Source organism: Polypterus senegalus, unplaced genomic scaffold, assembly GCF_016835505.1.
Source record: "Polypterus senegalus isolate Bchr_013 unplaced genomic scaffold, ASM1683550v1 scaffold_1885, whole genome shotgun sequence".
Taxonomy (NCBI): domain Eukaryota; kingdom Metazoa; phylum Chordata; class Cladistia; order Polypteriformes; family Polypteridae; genus Polypterus; species Polypterus senegalus.
The window spans coordinates 2743-26133 of NW_024378897.1; the positions used below are offsets into that span (position 1 = coordinate 2743).

Here is a 23391-nt window from a genome sequence, read left to right on the forward strand (position 1 = left end):
GTTCTTCCTGCGTGGGTTTTCTCCATGAGTGCTCCGGTTTCCTCCCACAGTCCAAAGACATGCAGGTGAGGTGCATTGGCGATCCTAAATTGTCTCTAGTGTGTGCTTGGTGTGTGTGTGTGTGTGCGTGTGCGCCCTGTGCCAGGCTGGCGCCCTGCCTGCCTTGTGCCCTGTGTTGGCTGGGATTGGCTCCAGCAGACCCCTGTGACCCTGTAGTTAGGATATAGCGGGTTGGATAATGGATGGATGGATGGATAGTTAATATTGAGTCTTCATATGAGAAAACATATCTGCTCTTGCTCAGGAAATAAAATTCTGTCTTTGATACTGCCCACCATATATGAGGCAAGGTAAAGTGCATCATATTGTTACCAAGTATTCTCTAATAAGGGTAATAAACGTGTGCTGTTCAATACATATTTGACTGAATAAGTCTGTTTTTTTTGTATTTTAGTGTATCATTGAAGAATCAGGAGAACATATTGTGGCTGGGGCTGGAGAACTACACTTAGAGATCTGCCTTAAGGATCTTGAAGAAGATCATGCCTGTATACCTCTAAAGGTAAATGTGAAAGTAAAAGATTTTTAGAGACATAAGCATATCTTTACAGGTTTGCTTCTTCAAATGCTTTGTCCACACTACTATGTTTTCATTTTAGTTTAAAAATGACTTTTTTAAAAACAAAATGATCTTAGTCAACACAATTCTTTTCACATCATTCATGTCTGCAGTACTAGGTTGTTGTACCGTGTTAGCCATGTGGAGACTGGCCCGGACACAGGCAGGCAGACACGTTCATCGTTCCCACCACACGTTTATTTACACCATATACAATGTCCAAAGTGCTCCACGAACCCCACAAGTCCCCAAAGTCCTGGCCACACAATGCCTTTCTTCAGACCGCCTCCTTCTCTCCTCTCCAGCTCAGTCCACTTCGCTCTGAAGGAAGGCGGCCCCTTTTATAGCACCCGGATGTGCTCCAGGTGGTTCCGGCAATCTTCCACGGACACGCCCCCGGCTGCACTCCGGGTGTCCCCTCTCTTCTTCCCCCAGGTCCAGGGCTCCAAAGGCATGGGGGCGTGCCCTGGCGGTGACCACGGGCCCCTACAGGGTGGAGCTTCAACGCTCTGTACCCGTGGCCCCCAAAGGAACCAGGGCGGTTGCCCCCAAATGGTCTGGGGAAGGCGCAAGCCCTCCTCTGGTCTTCCTAGGCGCCACAGCCATCTCTGACAGCCAGTATGGAGGTAATGAGAAGTCAAGCAAAATGACACCTCTGAAGACTTTGTTGGACAGTTATCTTATCCAAAGATCTTTTTTTTTTTTTTTTTTTATACATTTTTATTTATTAATTTTATTACAATCAATACATAGCAATCAAGTTTTTACAAAAAAAAAGAATTATGTTAAGAACAGATCGATCCCCACCCCTGAGAGAGAGAGCAAGCCAAACGGTGTAAAATTTAAGGCTTGTAAACATACCTAAATTAATAAATTCTCTGTGCTTTATAAACTTATTTTAAAATATTACTGATTAGATCCTGCCATGTTTTGAAAAAAGTCTGTACGGATCCTCTAACTGAGTATTTGATTTTTTCCAATTTCAAATAATATAACACATCGGTTTCCCACTGACTTAAAAGAGGAGAGTTTGGGTTCTTCCAGTTTATCAGAATAAGTCTGCGTGCCAAAAGTGTAGTGAATGCAATCACAATTTGTTTGTCCTTCTCCACTTTAAGCCCCTCTGGAAGAACCCCAAACACAGCTGTTAATGGGTTAGGAGGGATTGTGAGTCCAAGGCTGTCTGAGAGGTAATTAAAAATTTTTGTCCAGAATAATGTTAATTTGGTGCAGGCCCAGAACATGTGACCCAGTGAGGCTGGGGCTTGATTGCAGCGTTCGAAGTTGGATCTCGCCCTGGAAACATTTTGGAGAGTTTTAGTCGAGACAGATGTGCTCGATATATAATTTTGAGTTGTATAATTGTATGCTTTGCGCATATGGAGCTCGAGTGAATTCTCTGCATTGCTACTTTCCACTCCTTTTCTGATATATTAATTGAGAGGTCATTTTCCCAGTGTCCTCTTGGATCTTTGAAAGGAAGGGATTGTAAAATGATTTTATATTGAATTCAACTTCAGGGTGGAGCTTCAACACTCTGTACCCGTGGCCCCCAAAGAAACCAGGGCGGTCGCCCCCAAATGGTGTGGGGAAGGCGCAAGCCCTCCTCTGGTCTTCCTAGGCGCCCCGGCCGGGTCGCCACCACAGCCATCTCTGGCAGCCAGTATGGAGGTAATGAGAAGTCAAGCAAAATGACACCTCTGAAGACTTTGTTGGACAGTTATCTTATCCAAAGATCTTGACCATACATTGTTCTCCTCTGTTGCTAAATGAATCTTAGCCTGGAGAGGTCTGTTTATTTTTTATATCTAAGATGTCTCACTTAAAGGTTTTCCAATGCTGTATCTGTCCTAGTGTGTATATAAGCACAGGCAACTCCCATTTCTGTATTACATCTCGCCTGAAGAAGGGGCCTGAGTTGCCTCGAAAGCTTGCATATTGGAATCTTTTTAGTTAGCCAATAAAGGGTGTCATTTTGTTTGACTCCTCATCACATCATTCATGAAAAAGCCACACTAAAACAACCAAAAATGTATACAACAGAGCCGTTTGCCCACACTGGGCATCTGCACAATGGTGGAAAGTGGAAGAAGAGCTGTCTTCAGTGCTAGACATTTATTTACAGCTTGCGTCTACTAATGGGGAACAACACTGGTTAATACGAAAAACAAAAATACAGATTGTTTTGTATGATGATGAGGAGGAATAATTATTGAGAGTGACCCGCAAGTACAAGGCAAGCAAAGTGGCTGAAAAAATGTAATTAGCAGGATATGATTGTGGAAGGGCCATGTAATATGCACAAACCATTCAGAGCATGATCACAGCCTGCGTTTTCAGAAGTATACCGTTGTGGAGAGTGTATCTGAAAGTCTCCTTTTCAGAAGTTACTGTGCCCTCCACATTTTTCCTTCATTTCCCCCTCTGCTCCAAATCAAACAATTCAGATGTGATTAAAGTGCGCACTGCAGACTTTCATTTGCTTACATTTCGGTCACACCGTGTAGAAATGACAACACTTTTTCTATGTGATCCCCACATTTCAGGGCGCCATCTTTTTTGGGACAGTCAGCATCTCAGGTGTTTATGATTCCCTGAGGTGGGTTTCATTGCTTCATAAGATACCTCGGCTTGCTTCTACCCTTTGAAGTCTGTAGCTGCCATTGTCCAACGTGAGGACAAGAGCTGTGCCAGAAAAAATCAAAGAAGCCTGAGAGGCTAAGAAACAAGAATAAAACTCTTAGAGACATCGTTAAAACCTTAGGATGACCAAAATCAACTGTCTGGAATATCATGAAGAAGAAAGAACACACTGGTGGGCTCAGTAATCACAAAGGGACTGGTAGGCCAAGGAAGACCTCCAGTGCTGATGACAGAAGAATCCTCACAATGGTAAAGAAAAAGCCCCAAACGCCTGTGTGACAGACCAGAAACAGTCTTCAGGGGGCCGATGTGTGTGTGTCAGGGAAGACTTCATGAACAGAAATACAGAGACCACACTGCAAGATGCAAACCACTAGTTAGCCACAAAAACAGGACGGTCAGATTAGAGTTTGAGAAAAAGGACTTCAATGAGCCTGCAGAATTCTGGGAAAAGGTCCTGTGGACAAACAAGATGAACCTCATCAGAGTGATGCCGAGAACAGAGTGTGGAGATGAAAAGGAACTGCCCGAGATCCACAGCAGACCATCTCATCTGTTAAATATGGTGATGGGAATGTATGGCTGGCATTGGTCCTGGCACACTTGTTTTCATTGATGATGTAACTGATGACGGCAGACACACAATGAACTCTGAGCTGAAGAGAAACATCTGACCTGCTCAAATTCCAGTAAATGTCTCCAAACTCACTGGACGACACTTCATCCTACAACATGATAATGACCCAAACATACTGCTGTGGCAACACAGGAGTTTTTCAAAGCTAAAACACGCAAAATTCTTGAATGGCCAATCCAGTCACCCTATTTAAATCCAACTGAGCAGGCCTTCCATATGCTGAAGAAAAAACTTAAAAGGGAAAAGACCCCAAAATAAGCAGGAGCTGAAGATGGCTGCATTAGAGGCTTGGCAGAGCATCACCAGAGAAGACCATCAGCACCTGCTGATGTCTATGAATCGCAGACTTCAAGCAGTCATTACATGTGAGGGATGTGAAATAAAACATTAAATATGATGGCTTTAATAGACCTGCCATTGCCGTTGTGGTGCCTTGAAATGGGAGGACCGTGTTATTGTCATTTCTATATGATGTGACTGACATGCATGCAAATCACCGTAAACTAAAGTCTGGAATGTGCACTTTAATTACAATGTCTGAATTGTTTAATTTGTAATTATAAACTTTGGAGAAGAGGGGGTAAATCAAGGAAAAATGTGACTTTGTCCTGAACATCATGGAAGGCTCTGTAAAAACACCCGGGTGGTGGGGATGAGAGGTGGAAAGCGGAGAGACTAATGTCTGTGTTTTTAAAGAAACGCAAAAGTGTCATGTCACATCTGGCATGTACAGTACATTAAACATATTTCTCTTAGAACCATTGGGAATCCTAGTCAAGTCAAGTCAAGTCAAGTCAAGTCAGGTTGGGGAGCATGCCCTGGTACAGTGCGTTGCTGCACCCACCACATGACGAAACAGCTCGGGATCCCAGTTGGCAACCCCCCAGGCAGACCCAGTCCCACTCTCTATCTGCCACAGCCAGGTGTTAGGTGGGCATCCCTTTGACCTGGTCCAGCCACTCGGGTCCTCAGCAATGAGCCGGGTCATCCTCAGGGAATTGCCCCACATGGCCGTAGTGCCATAACTGACGCTCCCTCACAATGCGGGTAATGTGCCTCATTCGGGACTCCATGAGCAACACAAAGTCAAACCAAAGAGACACAGTACAGAAGGAGTCCAGTCTTTGGATAGGAATCCTAATTACTATTATTTTCTAATTCATTTATACAAGATGGTGAATATACAAGTTGTTTTTTCAAATTTAGTAACACAATTTACTGAGTGTAAATACAGTTTTTTAAATATTACTTTCTGGTTCTGGTGCAAATGAAATGTAAAAATATTTCGTTTTTTTTTGTCTAACATTTTGTCCTCATTGCTTACTTTTATATCTGTTACTGACTGATATTATCTTAAACTCTGTCTTTATTAATCAAGTTTTGTGTCATTTGATCCATTATGCAGAAATCTGACCCTGTGGTGTCTTATCGTGAGTCGGTCAGCGACGAGTCTGATCAGCTCTGCTTATCTAAATCTCCCAACAAGCACAATCGATTATACATGAAGGCAAAGCCGTTTCCAGATGGACTGGCAGAGGACATCGATAAAGGGGATGTCACGGCCCGGCAAGAGCTGAAGCAGCGGGCTCGCTACCTGGCAGAAAAGTACGAGTGGGATGTGGCTGAGGCCCGCAAGATCTGGTGCCTTGGTCCAGATGGTACAGGTCCTAATATCTTGGTCGACATCACCAAAGGGGTGCAGTATCTGAATGAAATCAAGGACAGTGTGGTCGCTGGCTTTCAATGGGCAACCAAAGAGGTACGTCAATGAGCATGGCAGCCGAAGGAGGTTTTGAACAGATGATTCAGTGCTCGGTGTTGTGACTTAAAGAAACTGTAAAGCTGTTGATGCCATGATGACTTAAACTGTTGTAGGACAGAGAAGCTTTGTTTGGGTAGTTTGGTGGTCACATATCTCAGTCACCACAGCACAGTGTGCTCATCCCTTGCTTGTACTGTCGGCCTTCAGTGCACTGAGATAGATAGATAGATAGATAGATAGATAGATAGATAGATAGATAGATAGATAGATAGATAGATAGATAGATAGATAGATAGATAGATAGATAGATAGATAGATAGATAGATAGATAGATAGATAGATAGATAGATAGATAGATACCAAAAAAAAAAATTTAATTAAATAGTAATAAAAATGAAAAAAAAAATAAAAATAAAAAAGCAGACAATAACTTTGAGTAATGTTAGCATTTACTCCCCCGGGTGGAATTGAAGAGTGGCATAGTGTGGGGAAGAAACGATCTCCTCAGTCTGTCAGTGCACTGTGCTTTCCACGATGGTATTTACTCTTTTTAAATCCTAATTTAGCATCTTGTAGTAAAACTTCTATACTATGTCTACATCTATGTCTCATATATAAATGTCTACACGTGGAAGTATGTGTGTGTGTCTGACCCGGACGTGCAAGGGTACAGCATGAATTTCAAAGAAAGTGCCACCGCTGAGAAAAAAGAAACTCGCTTAGCCGCTAATACACAAGCGAGGCGAGCATGTCAGCAAAACAAGACCTCCAAAGAAAGAGAAACTCACTTAGCTGTCGAAAGACAATGGAGACGAGCACGTCGGCAAAATGAAACCTCTGAAGAAAGAGAAACTCACTTAGCTGCCGAAAGACAATGGAGGCGAGCACGTCGGCAAAACGAAACCTCTGAAGAAAGAGAAACTCGCTTAGCCGCCGACAGACAATGGAGGCGAGCACGTTGGCAAAATGAAACCTCTGAAGAAAGAGAAACTCACTTAGCTGCCGAAAGACAATGGAGACGAGCACGTCGGCAAAACGAAACCTCCGAAGAAAGAGAAACTCACTTAGCCGCCGAAAGACAATGGAGACGAGCACGTCGGCAAAATGAAACCTCTGCAAAATGAAACCTCTGAAGACAAGAGAAACGGCAAAATGCAGCTTAGCCGACAGACAATGGAGGCGAGTACGTCGGCAAAACAAATCCACCAAGCAAAGAGAACCTCACTTAGCTGCTAATGCACAGCCGATGTGATTGATTGAAGTGCCAGAATCAATGGGTTCTAGGAGCCAGGGCTTTTTACAGCACAGGCTTACACAGCTAGTAGTTTATATTCCGTTTTATTATGAGAGAAATGTATTTATAACTAAGCTGCAGGAAACTGAAATTGGAGTAAGGGACGTTCACAAAGTTTCTGCACTTTTATGTTTTCGTTCGGTGAAGGCAAGAAGAGTAGTAATTGGTTATGTCTAAGAGTGTCATGTGACTGTGAAGGAAGATGACTATGTAGAAAAATGATGTAATTTGTTTTTGAAATTCTTAATAAATAGAGTTAAAAAAATATCCTGTATCAGGGAGACTCAAAGAATAACATGGTGCTAGAATTCTAACAGGTCAAAAATGTAGAAATGGCAGGGATAGGAGAGCCCAAAAAGACTTACAGTATGTCACATACCAGAACTTATGGTGTAAAAATATGAGTGCCTGTCTGCTCAGCTAGCTCCTAATTGACATAAAGACACACCAGGAAAGGGGAATGAAAACCTATATGGAAATAAACTTTACAGAGCACTAAATCAACTGATGCCTAAAATGGAAGCATATAGAAGAGAGAAAAACCCAACCCATGCTTGGGAATGTGTGGCTGCCTCAAACAGATCCGGAAGTCTAACGTTTTTTCTTGTGTTTTGTGAGGAAAGAATAGCTGCAGTGACATTGCATGTCGTTATGCACACGTGTACAGCTGTCCCACACCATGCATGAACACATCACTCACTGTATTGATGTCACGATAGCATGGCCATCTTGAGACCCTGAAGACAACAGGGAGAAATAAACAAATGAACCATGAAAAACATTCAGCCAGCTGTTGAACTTTGAAAAGTCGATGGGTGGAGGGAGTGGATCTTTTGCTTTTCACAAGTCTATGGATTTTTGTAACATGGTCAGTAATTCAAATTTTTCACATTCAGTTATGCATTTACGATTAACAATCAATAACTACAGAACTGTTGTTTTAAGAGTGTAGTTTATATCTCAGATTGTTTTTTCCGGATTGAGAAAATGCTGCGGTTAGAAGTCGTCATAAAGGTGATGACCAAATTGCAGCTATCCAGTGAATCTTTATTATTACGCTATATTCTAATGGTTCTCGTTCATTTGATTGTAGCGAACAGATCACTCAGTGTTGTGCAATGGCAAACAATGTGCAACACTGTAATTGGTGCAGAAATCCACATACTTATTCTTGCAGCTGTTGTAGGTGCCGGAGAGGAAGTACAGACGTCCTGGCCGAGATAAAGGAAGGATTCACGCCCGGCCAGAAGGCCATAATGGAACAAGTAGGCAAAGGAGCCCACCAGGAGCAGTTCATTCCCCCACACAACAGGTGGCAGTGTCCATCAAGGTGGGGCCAGTTTAAGGCACCCACAGTGTGGCATGGGAGATGCAGATGTAGTCTTTCTTTACCACCAGGGGGCTCTGCTGGGGGAGGACTGCCCTGGTTACCGTACAACCCAGAGGTTTTCCAGGCGACCTGGACAGGAGATCGGAAGCAGTTCTCTGGTCGAGTTTAAAAGAAAGCCTGCTGCCTCACTTAAGTCGAGTCAGAGTTGGGAGGCAGTAGGCAACGCTTTTTTGGAGGAGGAAGGAGGATTTGTGTATGGAACATTTTGCTGGTGATTGTATGAAGATGGAGTTTTGTCAAATAAAAATTATTTTATTTGAACCTGCAGTTGTGTTGGGTATTGCTGTCTGTGATTTGGCGCCCCCTAGTGGCTACACTGTATTTAAGTGATTGTCCTTCTTTCGGAGAGGTGAAGTTACATGCGGATTTAGACTGTGCCTTTAGTTTCTAAGACACTGTTTATATAAAAGAGGTGACTGTCTCCTTTCTAATGTCTAATGTGTTTCTACAGATGACCCCTTCATTTTCACATGTTGTGCCATTTTAATCTCATGGATGTTGTGTTCTTTTCTTTCATAAGGGTGCTCTGTGTGAAGAGAACATGCGTTCTGTCCGCTTCGACATCCACGATGTGACACTACACGCTGATGCCATTCACCGCGGCGGAGGTCAGATCATCCCCACTGCTCGACGGGTGCTTTACGCCTCAGTGCTTACAGCACAGCCTAGGCTAATGGAGCCCATTTACCTTGTAGAAATTCAGGTAAGCCTTAATTATAACATTGTGAGACATACAGGGGGTAGCACAGTGGTAGTGCTGCTGCCTCGCAGAAAGGGGATCAGGGTGTGCGTCTTGGGGTCCTCCCTGCATGGAGTCTGCCTGCTTTCCTCATATCTGCATGGGTTTCCTCCGGGAGGCTCTGATTTCCTCCCATAATCTAAAGATATGCAGGTTAGATGGATTGGCGATGCTAAATTGGTGCCAGTGTGTATTAGGTGTGTGTTCACCCTGTGATGGACTGGTGCCTGTGGTTTATGCTCGCTGGGATGGGCTCCAGCACAGACCCCTGGGACCCTTTTCAGGACAAAGTGGGTAAGAAAATGGCTGACTAACTAACTGACGCAGAGAGTACAGTGAAAGTCTTCCTTTCGTGTCTCACTAACACATTGCTATTCTGCATTGCCAGGATAAACAAGAATTTAGTAAAATAAGGAATTTCATTGTAATTAGTGGAAACGAACACCAAAAAAACTCAAGAATCCACTTCCTCAATTTAAATACTTATTTCAAAATGTTATTGATCAGATCCTGCCAGGTTTTGAAAAAGTTCTGCACAGATCCTCTAAGTAAGAATTAGATTTTTTCCAATTTCAAATAGTATATAACATCAGTTAGCCACTTAAAAGAGGAGAGTTAGGATTCTTCCAGCTGAGCAAAATAAGTCTATGTGCCAATAGTGTAATAAAAGGCAAAGACAGTGTCAACGGCACCTGGGCACAGACAGGCAGACATCTTGTTTTGCACAAACCACCACACGTTTATTTACACTATATACAATTGTTTGGTCACAAAGACCCCAGTCCTTTGGTCACACAGACCCACACAAGTGCACAAATCCCTTCCCAAAGTCCTGGCCTCACGATGCCTTGCTTCTGGCCGCCTTCATCCTCTCTGCTCCTGCCTTGTCCTACTTCCACCCGACTCCAGCCTCGAATGTATGAAGGACGGCCCCTTTTAAAGAGTGCCCGGATGAGCAGCAGGTGTTCCCGGCATTCCTCCTGACAGCCCTCCGGGTAACACCAAAGGTCTTCCCCCCAGCACTTCCGCCACACCGCAACAAGTCTCCAAGACATCGGGGCACCTCCTGGCGGTGACCACGGGCCCCTACAGGGAAGGGCTTCCATGCCCTTGACCCGTGGCCCCCAAAGCAACCCGGAAGGCAAACCCCACGTGATCCAGGCAGGGCTCTGACCCTCTTTCGGTCCTTCCTGGCGTCATGGCCCCTGGCATCCCTGACAACAGTTTGTTTGTCTTTCTCCAGTTTAAGCCCCTCTGTGAGCCCACCAAACACAGCTGTTAGTGGATTAGGAGGGATTGGGACCCCAAGGCTGTCTGAGCGACATTTAAAGATTTTGGTCCAGAATGATGTTAATTTGGTGCAGGCCCAAAACGTGTGGCCCAGTGAGGCTGGAGCTCGATTGCAATGTTCGCAGGTCGGATCTTGCCCTGGAAACAATTTGGACAATTTTAAACGAGACAGATGCACTCAGTATATAATTTAAAGTTTAATAATTGTATGCTTTGCGGATATGGAACTTGAGTGAATTCTGTGCATGGCTGCCTTCCACTCCTTTTCGGAGATGTTGAGTGAAAGATCCTTTTCCCACTGTGCTCTGGGATCTTTGAATGGGAGGGACTATAAAATAGTTTTTATATTACGGAAATGCTGTCTGAGTCCTCAAGACTGATCAATATTTTTTCTGGCATAGAGGGAGGTGGGAGATGAGGAGAATCGGACAGGTTCTGTTTAACAAAGTTTCGAATTTGAAGGTAGTGAAGGAAACGTGTTGCTGGAAAGTTACATTTGGAGTGTAACTGTTCGTAGGATATGAAGATGTTGTCTAGGTGCAGATCTCTAAGTGATTTAATCCCTGATGTTTTCCAGACATTAAAAACTGCATATGTTTGTGAGATTGGAAAAAAGTGGTTCTTATGCAGAGGTGCTGCAGATAAAAGCTTCTCTATCATTAAATGCTTCCTACATCGGTTCCATATTCTGAGTGAGTGAAGCACAATTGGGTTGTTAGTATATTGGCGATAACTTGCATTTATTGGGGCACAAAGCAAGGAATATAAAGAAGTATTGCAGGATTTTATTTCTATTGCGGACCAAGCTTGCGTGTGTTCATCAATTTGTGTCCAGGTTTTTATAGTTTGTATGTTTGCTATTCAGTAATAAAATTGAAAGTTAGGTTGAGCCGTGCCACCTTCTTCTTTAGGTCTTTGTAGGGTCGCCTATTGGATATGTGGATGTTTTGAATTCCAAATATATGAGGTTAAGGTTGAATCTAATTTCTTATTGATGTACTGTATATTAGATATGTGAGGTAGTATCGGTCCACATTACCACACATATTCGGGGATCTACTGTACTTAACAATTAGAAATGTCAGATTTGAATGCACAATGGGAGGTTTAAAATTTGAAATTCCCCCCTATGAGTCGCACTTGTCACTATCTACATCCAGTGATCGAGAACGCCAGTCAGGTTTTAAGTAATAATTCACGATGTGTGGAATACAAGGCAATGGAGGTTATGCTTAAGTCATGTGGAGGCCTCAGCTGGAGTTTTGTGTGCAGGTTTATTACAAAAAAGGACATGGCAGCGGTAGAGAAAGTCCACAGGAGAGCAACGAGACATAACAGCTCTAGAGAAGTTCAAAGGAGAGCGGCTGGGCTGATTCTGACACTGAGAGGTATGAGCTATGAGAAGAAATTAAAGGAGTTGAACCTTTTCAGTTTAAGAAAACGGAGATTAAAAGTGGACATGATTGAAGTTTTTAAATTATGAAAGGAATTAGCAGAGTTGACTCCAGCTGTTAAAAGAAATTCTTCAACTGAGAACACAGACATGTGGTTGGGAGCTTTCTAAGGGCAGATCTCACAAACATGTTACAAAGTTTTTCTTCATGCAAAGAGCTGTAGATACATGGAATAAATTACCAGGTAGTGGGGTGGAGAGCAGGACTTTGGAGACCTTCTGTTATTTTGGACAATCGCGGTGAATAAGATGGACGAGCTTCTTAGGCTGAACGGCCTGTTCTCATCATAATTATTCTGGTGTTCTACCTGTGGCCACATCTCTGAGAACCGTAAGGTAACGAGGCTACAAGCAGTGCTGTACACGCCATGTCCTGGTCTGCACCATCCTCGTTAGAGGATCAAAATGTTTAGTTTCAGCTGGATAAAGATAGAAAATACACAAAATGGGAAAAGAAACTTGTTTGTCTGCAGATTTGTAATGTTTTCTCTTTGTGTGCTTTCATAGTGTCCTGAACAAGTTGTTGGAGGCATCTATGGCGTTCTAAACAGAAAACGAGGCCACGTGTTTGAAGAGTCTCAAGTGGCAGGAACGCCCATGTTCATCGTCAAGGCTTACCTGCCTGTAAACGAGTCCTTTGGTAAGCATAAGCATTATCTGTTTCAAGTATACTTCCATTTATGCTCTTTTACCAAAGCACAACTTCATCCAATTTCTAATCCTTTGTGGCCAAGTGCAGGAATGACAAGTTTGCTGATCAATAGTTGGGGCGCTAGCCAGGTTGTACCATTTAATATGAGGCCAAAACAAAAGAAACTGATGCCCGTCTTGGTGTAATTTGCCCAGGCTAGGGCTAACAAAGGTAAACAAGAGGATTGACAGGTAAGGACAAAATTAATTGTCAGTGCTTCGGGGGCTCCATCTCCCGGGTTGTCTGTCAGCCAGGTGACGCTTTCCTTCTGACGCCTCGGGCTCTTAAAGGTGACGTAGTGAAAGGGGAGGAGTCAAGTGCCCTCGTTGGGTGGCTTTGAGCTACCTAAGGGGAGAAAAAGGACAATACTGTTAGCGACAGTGCTGTCTCCTGTCATGGCAAGTTATTACAGTTAGGTCCATAAATATTTGGACAGAGACAACTTTTTTCTCATTTTGGTTCTGTACATTACCACAATGAATTTTAAATGGAACAACTCAGATGCAGTTGAAGTGCAGACTTTCAGCTTTAATTCAGTGGGCTGAACAAAAGATTGCATAAAATGTGAGGCAACTAAAGTATTTTTTTAACATAATCCCTTTATTTCAGGGGCTCAAAAGTAATTGGACAAATTAAATAACTGGAAATAAAATGTTCATTTCTAATACTTGGTTGAAAACCCTTTGCTGGCAATGACAGCCTGAAGTCTTGAACTCATGGACATCACCAGATGCTGGGTTTCCTCCTTTTTAATGCTCTGCCAGGCCTTTCAGTTGCTGTTTGTTTGTGGGCCTTTCTGTCCGAAGTTTAGTCTTCAACAAGTGAAATGCATGCTCAATTGGGTTAAGATCAGGTGACTGACTTGGCCATTCAAGAATTTTCCACTTCTTTGCTTTAATAAACTCCTGGGTTGCTTTGGCTGTATGTTTTGGGTCATTGTCCATCTGTATCATGAAACGCCCAATCAATTTGACTGCATTTAGCTGGATTTGAGCAGACAGTACATCTCTGAACACCTCAGAATTCATGTGTCACATCATCAATAAACACTAGTGTCCCAGTGCCACTGGCAGCCATGCACGCCCAAGCCATCACATTGCCTCCCTCCACCATGTTTTACGGATGATGTGGTATGCTTTGGATAATGAGCTGTTTCACGCCTTCTCCATACTTTTTTCTTGCCATCATTCTGGTAGAGGTTGATCTTGGTTTCATCTGTCCAAAGAATGTTTTTCCAGAACTGTGCTGGCTTTTTTAGATGTTCTTTAGCAAAGTCCAATCTAGCCTTTCTATTCTTGAGGCTTATGAGTGGCTTGCACCTTGCAGTGCACCCTCTGTATTTACTTTCATGCAGTGTTCTCTTTATGCTAGACTTGGATATCGATGCGCCGACCCCCTGGAGAGTGTTGTTCACTTGGTTGGCTGTTATGAAGGGGTTTCTCTTCACCATGGAAATGATTCTGCGATCATCCACCACTGTTGTCTTCCGTGGACGTCCAGGTCTTTTTGTATTGCTGAGTTCACCAGTGCTTGCTTTCTTTCTCAGGATGTACCAAACTGTAGATTTCGCCACTCGTAATATTGTAGCAATTTCTCGGATGGTTTTTTCTGTTTTCTCAGCTTAAGGATGACTTCTTTCACCTGCATGGAGAGCTCCTTTGACCGCATGTTGTCTGTTCACAGCAAAATCTTCCACATGCAAGCACCACACTTCAGATCAACTCCAGTCCTTTTATCTGCCTAATTGATAAGACATAACGACGGACTTGAACACACCTGCCCATGAAATAGCCTTTGAGTCAATTGTCCAATTACTTTTGAGCCCCTGAAACGAAGGGATTGTGCTAAAAAATGATTTAGTTGCCTCACATTTTTGTTCATCCCACTGAATTAAAGCTGAAAGTCTGCACTTCAACTGCATCTGAGTTGTTTCATTTAAAATTCATTGTGGTCATGTACAGAACCAAAATTAGAAGAAAGTTGTCTCTGTCCAAATATTTATGGACCTAACAGTACATACCTTAGACGAGCTCAGGAGGAGATCCTCAGACACCTTATATCTAGCTTGGGGTCATGGAGTGCCTGTCCTCTCTGCGGATGGCACAACATAGGAACCAATCCTAGACAGGGTGCCAGTCCATTGCAGGCAACATTTATCCACACATATTGGGGTGACACAGTGGTAGCACTGCTACCTCGCAACAAAGAGACTGGGGTTCACACCCTGCATTTTCTCCTGTTTGGGCTGTTTGGGTTTCCACTGGTAGCTCTGTTTTCATCCCACGACCCAAAGACATGCCAGATTGGTGAGTTGCCATTGGTACATTGGCCTAGGTGTATGTATGTGTGTTCAACTGGTGATAGGCTGGCGCCTCACCATCTGCTCCACACCCTTGACCTGGATAAGCAGGTTAAGAAGATGGATGGATGGCTAGACATTCCTATTGGGGCAGTGACAATTTTTTTTATATGTGTATTATGTTATAAATTTTAAATTATGGATTAATGGTTTCCAGGGTTTTCTAATTCATTTGATGTTTTGTAATTAGAGTTGCTTTCATTTTTGTCCGCCCCATTATTTATTTACTCGACATGCCAAATTCGTCACATGATCATGATTCTCACACCTGTGACATTACTGGAAATTATGTGTGATGGACGGCAGGGCTGGGCTTAAACCCCCGTGGCAGGGTGGCCAGTGTAGTGGATGGCCTAAGAGTGCCTGCTCCCACAAAACACTGGATAGCAGCATTCCTGGGCCAGTATGTCCATTCCTTTACCTACAGGGGATGTTGGGAATTGCAGTCCCGTGGGGAAGTCCTGCTAGGTTCCTTAGCTGTTGACAGGTGGAGTCGCTGGGGAGGGCTATCCCTACTTTCAGGGGCTTCTGCCTGATCTGGGAGTATGTCCTCCTTGACACTGGAAGTGTTCTTGGGTCTGGCATAAAAGGGACCGGGCGGTCAGAGTCGGGAGGAGGTGTAGAAGGATAAATCTGTTTCTTGTTGTGCAGTCTAGTAGAAAGGAAATTGAAACCCTGTGAAGGTAAAGTCTAAAATAAACACCTTTTATTTGAACCCAGAACTGTGTTGTGATGTTGTGTCTGGGGATTTTGGGGTGCTACAATGCCCCCTACAGGCCACGTATGAAACAAATAGGGAAGCAGTTCATTAGATACCATCCCTCAGTGGAATCAACGATAAAACTCTTTAGTGATTGCTGAATAAGTAGGTGTAACGTTTTGGATCCCTGAGCTTCTTTTCACTCTTGATTGTTGATCCCATTTTGCCGTTGTGCTTTGTTTGCTTCATCTCTCATTTCTCTTATCCATCCAAGACTTCAATTCTTTGTCTCTTAGTTTCATCTCCTGGTTACTTTCTTCTCATAATAATCCTTGAAGACATTGTATCTCATGATACAAACAGTGCCACGTCAGAGTTACCAGTTAAAATGGGAGTAAAACCCCATGAATATGTGGAAGGAATCTACAAAATCCACACAGACGGCCCATTGCTGTAGCAACCGGTTAAATTATTTGCCTTTTGTGCGTGTATTCAGCATTCAAACTGTACAAAACGCAATTTATATGCTGTGGAAAGGTAAGAGACAAAAAAAAAGGTTTGGGGTTTGTAATAAGTCTATATGTTTAATATGTCACTGTACAAATATTTTATAAATCTACTTTTCTTTCTACTCACATGTACAGCTAACACAAAGCCAGATTTAGCACACAGGAGTTCACCATATAACAATCGCTAGGCAAGCATTAAAGGACAAGACAGGGACAACTGCGAAATGGGCATTGTATACTATACAGCCTGAAACGGTATCCTCTTTGGCTTGTTTGGAATGGCTTGATTCACCTAAGTGGGGACCTGAGCATGGAGAAAGAGTATAAAGCCGTGGAACATTGCCCGGCACACCTTTGAAGCCGACACATGGATGGGAGATAACGTCATCCGATCTGGAAAATCCTTCCAACGCAGCAACGAAAATGGCAGACTGTATACATCGGGCCCCCACTCCCAATTCCTTCGTCTGTTATGCCGGGTAATCTGCCATTAAACAAAGCTAAGTTATTTCTCCTACGTGATTTCTTACCACTGTATCACTAAGGGAGGAGTATCGCCTTTTTATATTGTATTCTACAGTGGTACCTCGGTATACGTCTGCTTTGGAATAAGTCCAACTTGGTATATGTCCTGTTTGGGCGCGAAAAATTTTGCTTGGTATACGACCTTTGTTTGGAATACGACTCGTGTGCTAGAACACCGCGCACTACCCTTGTTTACCTCTCTCGAGACAAAGCCACGACTGCCCACGAGCGTCAGTACGCTAGTTGGTAGCATTCAGTGAACAACCTGCACTATAACTCTCTGTGAGTTTTCACGTGATTTTGTGTTTTTTCGCGTAAATTTGTTTGTTGATTGATTGTTGAAAAGTATGAAGGTGGCATGTGTATCTGGGACTTGGTTGCTGCATACCGTATGCCGAAAAAGACAGTATCTACGATTGTGAAAAACAAAAACGTTATTAAAAAGTAAAGTGAGGTTAAATTTTCATTTATTTCATCTAATTGCTTTTGTATTTATGTATTTTAGTATTAAGCAATGTTTAAATTATTTTATACAACCCCATCGATATATAATATGCCAATAACAATAGGATTTTTTTCATAGGAACGGATTAATCATTTTCCCATTATTTCTTATGGGAAACATTTGTTTGGTATACGTCCTGTTGGGTATAAGTCAAAGGTACCACTGTATATAGTGCGAACTTTGACCCGGACACACACAGACGGACAACATATTTCCACCACACACTATTTATTTACACTATTTACAAATTACGTGCAACCCAAAACCCCAGTGCCTCTTGCACCGATTCCCCAAAGTCCAGGGCTCACAGTCTCTGTGTCTTTCTTTCCTGGCCGCCTCCAGTCCTCTCTCCAGCTCTGTCCACTTCCACCCGACATCCACTCCTAACTGGAGGGAGGTGGCCCCTTTTATGGGAACCCGGATGGGCTCCAGCTGCTTCCCGGCACTCCTCCGCAGACACGCCCTTGTGTGGCGGAAGTGCCGGCGCGCACCCGGAAGCCGTCCGGGTGTCCCCTGTCGTCTTCCCCCCAGCACTTCCTGGTGTGGGAGAAGTGCTGGGTTCCAGGGCTGTTCAGGCAGTGGCAGATGTGGCAGATCATAGTCTGGAAGTTGGGCGCCGCCTGGCGGTGGCCACGGGCCCCTACAGGGCTGGGCTTCCATGCCCCTACCGAGGCCACCAGCGTAACCAGGACGGACGCCCCCTCGCGGTCTGGAGGAGGTACAAGCCCTCCTCTGGTCCTCCCGGGCATCCCGGCCGGGCTCGGGTTGTGTAACACTCCACAATTACAAAAGAATTCATTCCAACAAGGGAGCTAGTGCCCCCTGCTGGATACAGGATTCCATGCCATAAATTCAAAGTCATAGGGAGGAAAGAACAAAGCAGCAAATTAATACAGTAAATCTCAGTGTAGCCGAGTGGTCAAATGCTGGCAGTTTCTTCCAGATGCCCCACACCTTGACGGATCGGTTTTAACATCCGCTGTGTTCATGTAGACGTTAAAGAATATGGGGCTATTTTACTCCCTCTGAAATTGAAAAGGGGGGAACTTTAAAGTTTGGACTGCTGTATCAGACACTCTCCGGACTCCTTTAATGAGGAAGAGGAATGCCCACCTTCCCATGTGTCCTAGCCACCTGCAGAGCACTTATCTCTGTGGTTGATCGAGAGGGGCTCGGCGGCGAAGACACCAGTATGTGGAGCTGAACACCTGCAAGGGGGCTCATACTGTCCATTTTACAGGCTCCCCGTGTTTTCCAACACGCCGTACCTCACAGAACGCACCCGCCAGGACAACCCTTAAATCCAGAACAGTAAGCGCCATTCTTTTAAGCTGGCCCACTTATACCTTTAAAAGCAGAAAAATTCAGGTTTACTTCAACTTAAATTGGTAACGCTCAAGATCACGCATTACCACAGTGGGTTATACAGGGTGATTCTAATGTGCTGGCCCCCGCGTTATGATGTATGATGTACAGTCTTAATAATGAAGCAATCTAAATGAAGTAAAGATTACGGTATCCATCCATCCATTATCCAACCTGCTATATCCTAACTACAGGGCTACAGAATCACGGGGGTCTGCTGGAGCCACTCCCAGCCAACACAGTGCGCAAGGCAGGAAACAAACCCCGGGCAGGGTGCCAGCCCACCGCAGAGCACACACACACACACCAAGCACACACTAGGGACAATTTAGGATCGCCAATGCACCTAACCTGCATTTGGACTGTGGGAGGAAACCCACACAACATGCAAACTCCACACAGGGAGGACCCGGGAAGCAAACCCAGGTCTCCTAATTGCGAGGCAGCAGCGCTACCCACTGTGCCACCGTGCCGCCCCAGTTCATGGTATTCCTAGATAAATATACAAACTTATTTGTGAATGAAGTGGATGACTGTGAGATCAGTGAAGGTCATTTCCAGCAAGATGGGGCAACATGTCACAGGTCAGCTCGCAACATGGCACAGATTGAATCATTTTTTGGCAATCGGGTCACTTCAAGGGGACTATGGCCACCCCATTCCCCGAACTTGTCACCTTCGGATTTCTTCCTTTGGGGAGCGTTGAAGGGAAAAATATACGAGAACAAGCCTTGTACACTGAACATTGCTGAAATTGCTGCCATCACCCCTACAATGCTTGCAGATACCTTTGCCAATATGGTGTGCCATGTCGATCTGTGTTTGCAAGATAAAGGCGACCATTTCCAACGCTGAATGTGATTGGATCGTTTAGAAATCTGACAAGGTATTTGCAATGTGTTTATTTTGTTTCTTTCGCTTTGTTATTTCGTGAGTACCACGTCACAACTCGGGGTCCCGCCCATTAGAGTCTCCCTGTACGTTTCTACGTCTTCTAATTACGTTAATTACATAAATACAGCACTTGCACACGTCCTCAGAGGTGTAACCTTAAGTGTTTCGGGGTCCCTCAACATTAGCCAACCCTGTCAGGATTGTGTTTCAGGCTAAAATTTCATTGCACACGTGTGTTGCCAGTTGCTGTTTGCAAGAAGAAGGCGGCCATTTCCACCGCTGAATGTGATTGGATCGTTTACAAATCTAACAAGGTATGTGCGCTGTATTTATTTATTTTGTTTCTTTCGCTTCATTATTACGTAACACGTCACAACTTGAGGGTCCCGCCCATTAGAGTCTCCCTGTACGTTTCTACGTCTTCTAATTACGTTAATTACATAAATACAGCACTTGCACACGTCCTCAGATATGTAACCTTAAGTGTTTCGGGGTCCCTCAACATTAGCTAACCCTGTCAGGATTGATCAGGCTAAAATTTCATCGCCACACGTGTGTTGTCAGTGGTATATTTTAGAGTATCCCAGCCAGGCATGCTCACATAAATTCTATTTTCTTTTCACAGGTTTTACTGCAGATTTGCGCTCCAACACTGGCGGACAGGCCTTCCCACAGTGTGTCTTCGATCACTGGCAGATCCTTCCCGGTGATCCTTATGATCCTAATAGCCGTCCCGGTCAGGTGGTGGCTGAAACCCGCAAACGTAAAGGACTAAAGGAGGGCATCCCAGCTTTGGACAATTTCCTGGATAAGTTGTAAAGCATCTCAAAATCCTGTTCACATTTGTGCACCACCCCATGTCCTGAGCACTTACAGATCGCAGGATTTCTGTGGCGTAAACGAACAATAACATCAACAGCAAGAAGAAGAAGAAATAAACTCACATTACACAGAGAGAGAGTACAGTATTGTGGAAATATTCATGATTGTTAACTCACGTTAAAAGACAAAACAATAAATATTAAATGCAGCCTATTGTGTTTGTACAAATCCCTTATTTTATTTGGTTGTTCATTGTCCAGTCTTATAAATGCTGCATTTATGACAGGGTACCCAAAATAATTTGAATTAAAAAAAAAAATGATTTTAATAATTTATACTTTCTGAAACTTTAGTCTCCTTCAAAGTACTTTCCATGTGAATGAATGCACTTGTCCTGACGGTTTTCCCACTGCTGGAAACATTTTTGGAATTGCTGAAGAGGAACGTTGTGTCCAAGGCCTGCAGCGATTTTTCTTTGACTTCCTCCACGGTACAAAAACACTTTCTTTTGAGTTCTTTTTTCTTATTCGGGAACAATAAATGGTCGCACGGAGCAAAGATCAGCCAAGTAGGGAAGGTGGCAAAAAGACACACAAGTCAATTCAGAAATCTCTTTAATAGTCCAGTGACAATCTTCGTAAATTGCATTGCAAACGTTTTTAAGATTTTCGTCATTCCTAATTGTGGAAGATCGGCCAGATCTTGGTTGGTCTTCAAGTGACACTTCCCCTCATTTGAAATGCGAAAGCCACTCGTAGACCTGTGTTTTACTTAAAGCTTCCACTTTAAAAGCAGTTTCAAGCATCACTACAGTTTCTGGAGCTGTTTTCCCTAAAAGAAAACAAAACTTAATGCAGACTCGATGTTCTTTATGATCCCCCGTCACTAAAATTGCAGGACACGTTTAATAAGCACCAAGAAACACGGACACGGAATGCCATACAAATATTACAGAGCAATGCCACTTGGCAGACTGCCACAGAATACTGTAAGTGGTGAAATTCCCAATTAGTCTACATTGCGCACCAGGTACAGATTCCGGTTATTTTTGGTTACCCCCTCATACGTGATACTGGATACACAGTAATTATGAGTTTCTGTAAAATTCCATGTGAACGCATTATGAACTTGAGGCTACAAGTCAGACAATTCGGAGAAATCAAAGCTACCGACCCGTGACGTAAAGCTGACATTTACCGTGGGATAGAAACTGGGGTTGGGAGCAAGTGCTGATAGGAGTGCCTTTCACCTTAGTCAATTGTATAAAATAGAAAAGTTCAACCTGGTCAGACAGAACTGCAATTTTTGGTTGAATTGTATTTAGGGAGAGGTGATACATGGTTGAGAGCGGCACGGTGGCACAGTGGGTAGTGCTGCTGCCTCGCAGTTAGGAGACCCATGTTTGCTTCCCGGGTCCTCCCTGTGTGGAGTTTGCATGTTCTCCCCGTGTCTGCGTGGGTTTCCTCCCACAGTCCAAAGACTTGCAGGTTAGGTGCATTGGCGATCCTAAATTGTTCCTAGTGTGCTCTTGGTGTGTGTGCCCTGCCTGGGTTTGTTCCTGCCTTGCTGGCTAGGATTGGCTCCAGCAGACCCCCCTGACCCTGTGTTAGGATATAGCGGGTTGGATAATAACTGACTGACTGATACATGGTTAATATATTTAATTTTCTGTTCATTTGTCTGAAAAATGCAGTGTATCTATCATGAGATGGCGGAGTTCAAAAAGCACGGCTGCAAAAACACTTCCAATGTTGCCCACTAGAGGCGGAAAGCCCCGTCAAAATGCCCCGACTAGAACCCCAAAGGGCTGAGACAAATCAAAATAAAAATGAAAGGTTGATTTTCACAAAAGACTGTGCAGGCAACAAAGCTCCAAGGAGCACGACGAGTAAACAGAAAACTATCGGAAAAAATGAAGTCAAGACGGAGCAGAGGTTCAAAAAGATCAGTTACACAAACCCAAAGACGAAGACGAGAAACACAACACAGGTTTGATATCTAGGAAATGAAAAGGCAATGGCAAAGACACAGATACTCTCAAGAACTCTCCACTCCAGCGCGTTTAATGAACTGCCAGGAACCATGGGAGATGGGCAGGGGAGGGGAAGGGTAAGAGGGGTCGGTGTTGGGAGCATGTGCTGATAGTGCGTTGCTGCAGGCCCGCCCTTAAATAGGGTGGAGGGCCGGCCCCTGGCGGTGATGGACAGGTGGCCCCACCCCTTATGGGACCATCCACAAAAGCCCAAGGGACACAACTAAAGCCCATACAGATGAGCATAATTAGTGAAGCACAAATTAATACAAATAAATTGCATAAATAATGACAAAACCAACAAGAAATAACACTTTGATCCCCAGTCAGGGGAGACATGCTGGCTGAAACATGACAATATCTTTAATTCCTTTTTTCTTTACAAACCAAGTGGCAAATCAAAAGTGACATTGTGTTTTACATTTCCAACCAGAAACCTTTGCGAACGCTCAGAACTGGGAAGATGAAACATCACAACTCGGAGCACCCATTGTCCGACAACATGGGAATGCAGCATAATCCTACCGATTTATTTCAGACAGGATGCGTTGTGATGCTCATCCAGAGAAACGTCTTCTTAGATCCAGATGAACTAGAGGGCAGTGGAAAAATAAGAAATTATGCTGAAGCAACAAGTTATCTCATTGGCTGTGTTTTCTATTCTGGTGCCACCTGTTCTGCATGCTGGTATTCACACAAATTTGCAACTTACTTCAGGAGAAAAATATTTTGTCATTGAGTGTATTTTAGAATTTGTCTATTGCTCATCCCTTTTCTCTTGAACCCACAATACAATCGTAGGGTTTCAGGAAGCGGGCACCCATTCTGGCAGATACCAGCCATTGCAGGGCACTGTAATGGACACCAAGCCAATTTAGTGATATCGGTTACCTTAACCTCCTTAGTGTTGTGTTTACCACTGTAAGTGTTGTCAGGGATTGTCCAGCATCCCATCCAGTTCTGTATAACAGTGTGTGTGATGAATAAAGGTCTTGAATCTCTTGGAAGGACAATACTGGATTGGCATCCCGACCAGGTTGAGAACTGATCTATTGCCTGGGGAGGAAAGCCAGAATGATGAAGGGTCCTGGGGGAATTTACCTTATATTTCCCCAATACACCAGAGGGCCCACACACATCCTAGGAAGTGGAGTCCCGTGGT

General features: G+C 43.8%; 1 protein-coding gene across 1 annotated transcript; it reads left to right on the top strand.

The window, feature by feature from the left end:
* Nucleotides 1–454: 454 nt before the first annotated feature.
* On the top strand, nucleotides 455–20410 carry LOC120519712 (elongation factor 2-like; the record flags this gene model as incomplete). The annotated part of the gene is made up of 5 exons (XM_039742579.1): nucleotides 455–562; nucleotides 5305–5658; nucleotides 8866–9048; nucleotides 12335–12467; nucleotides 20001–20410. Coding segments are annotated over 5 exons (972 nt in total), but the record flags the coding sequence as incomplete, so codon positions are not given.
* Nucleotides 20411–23391: the final 2981 nt, after the last annotated feature.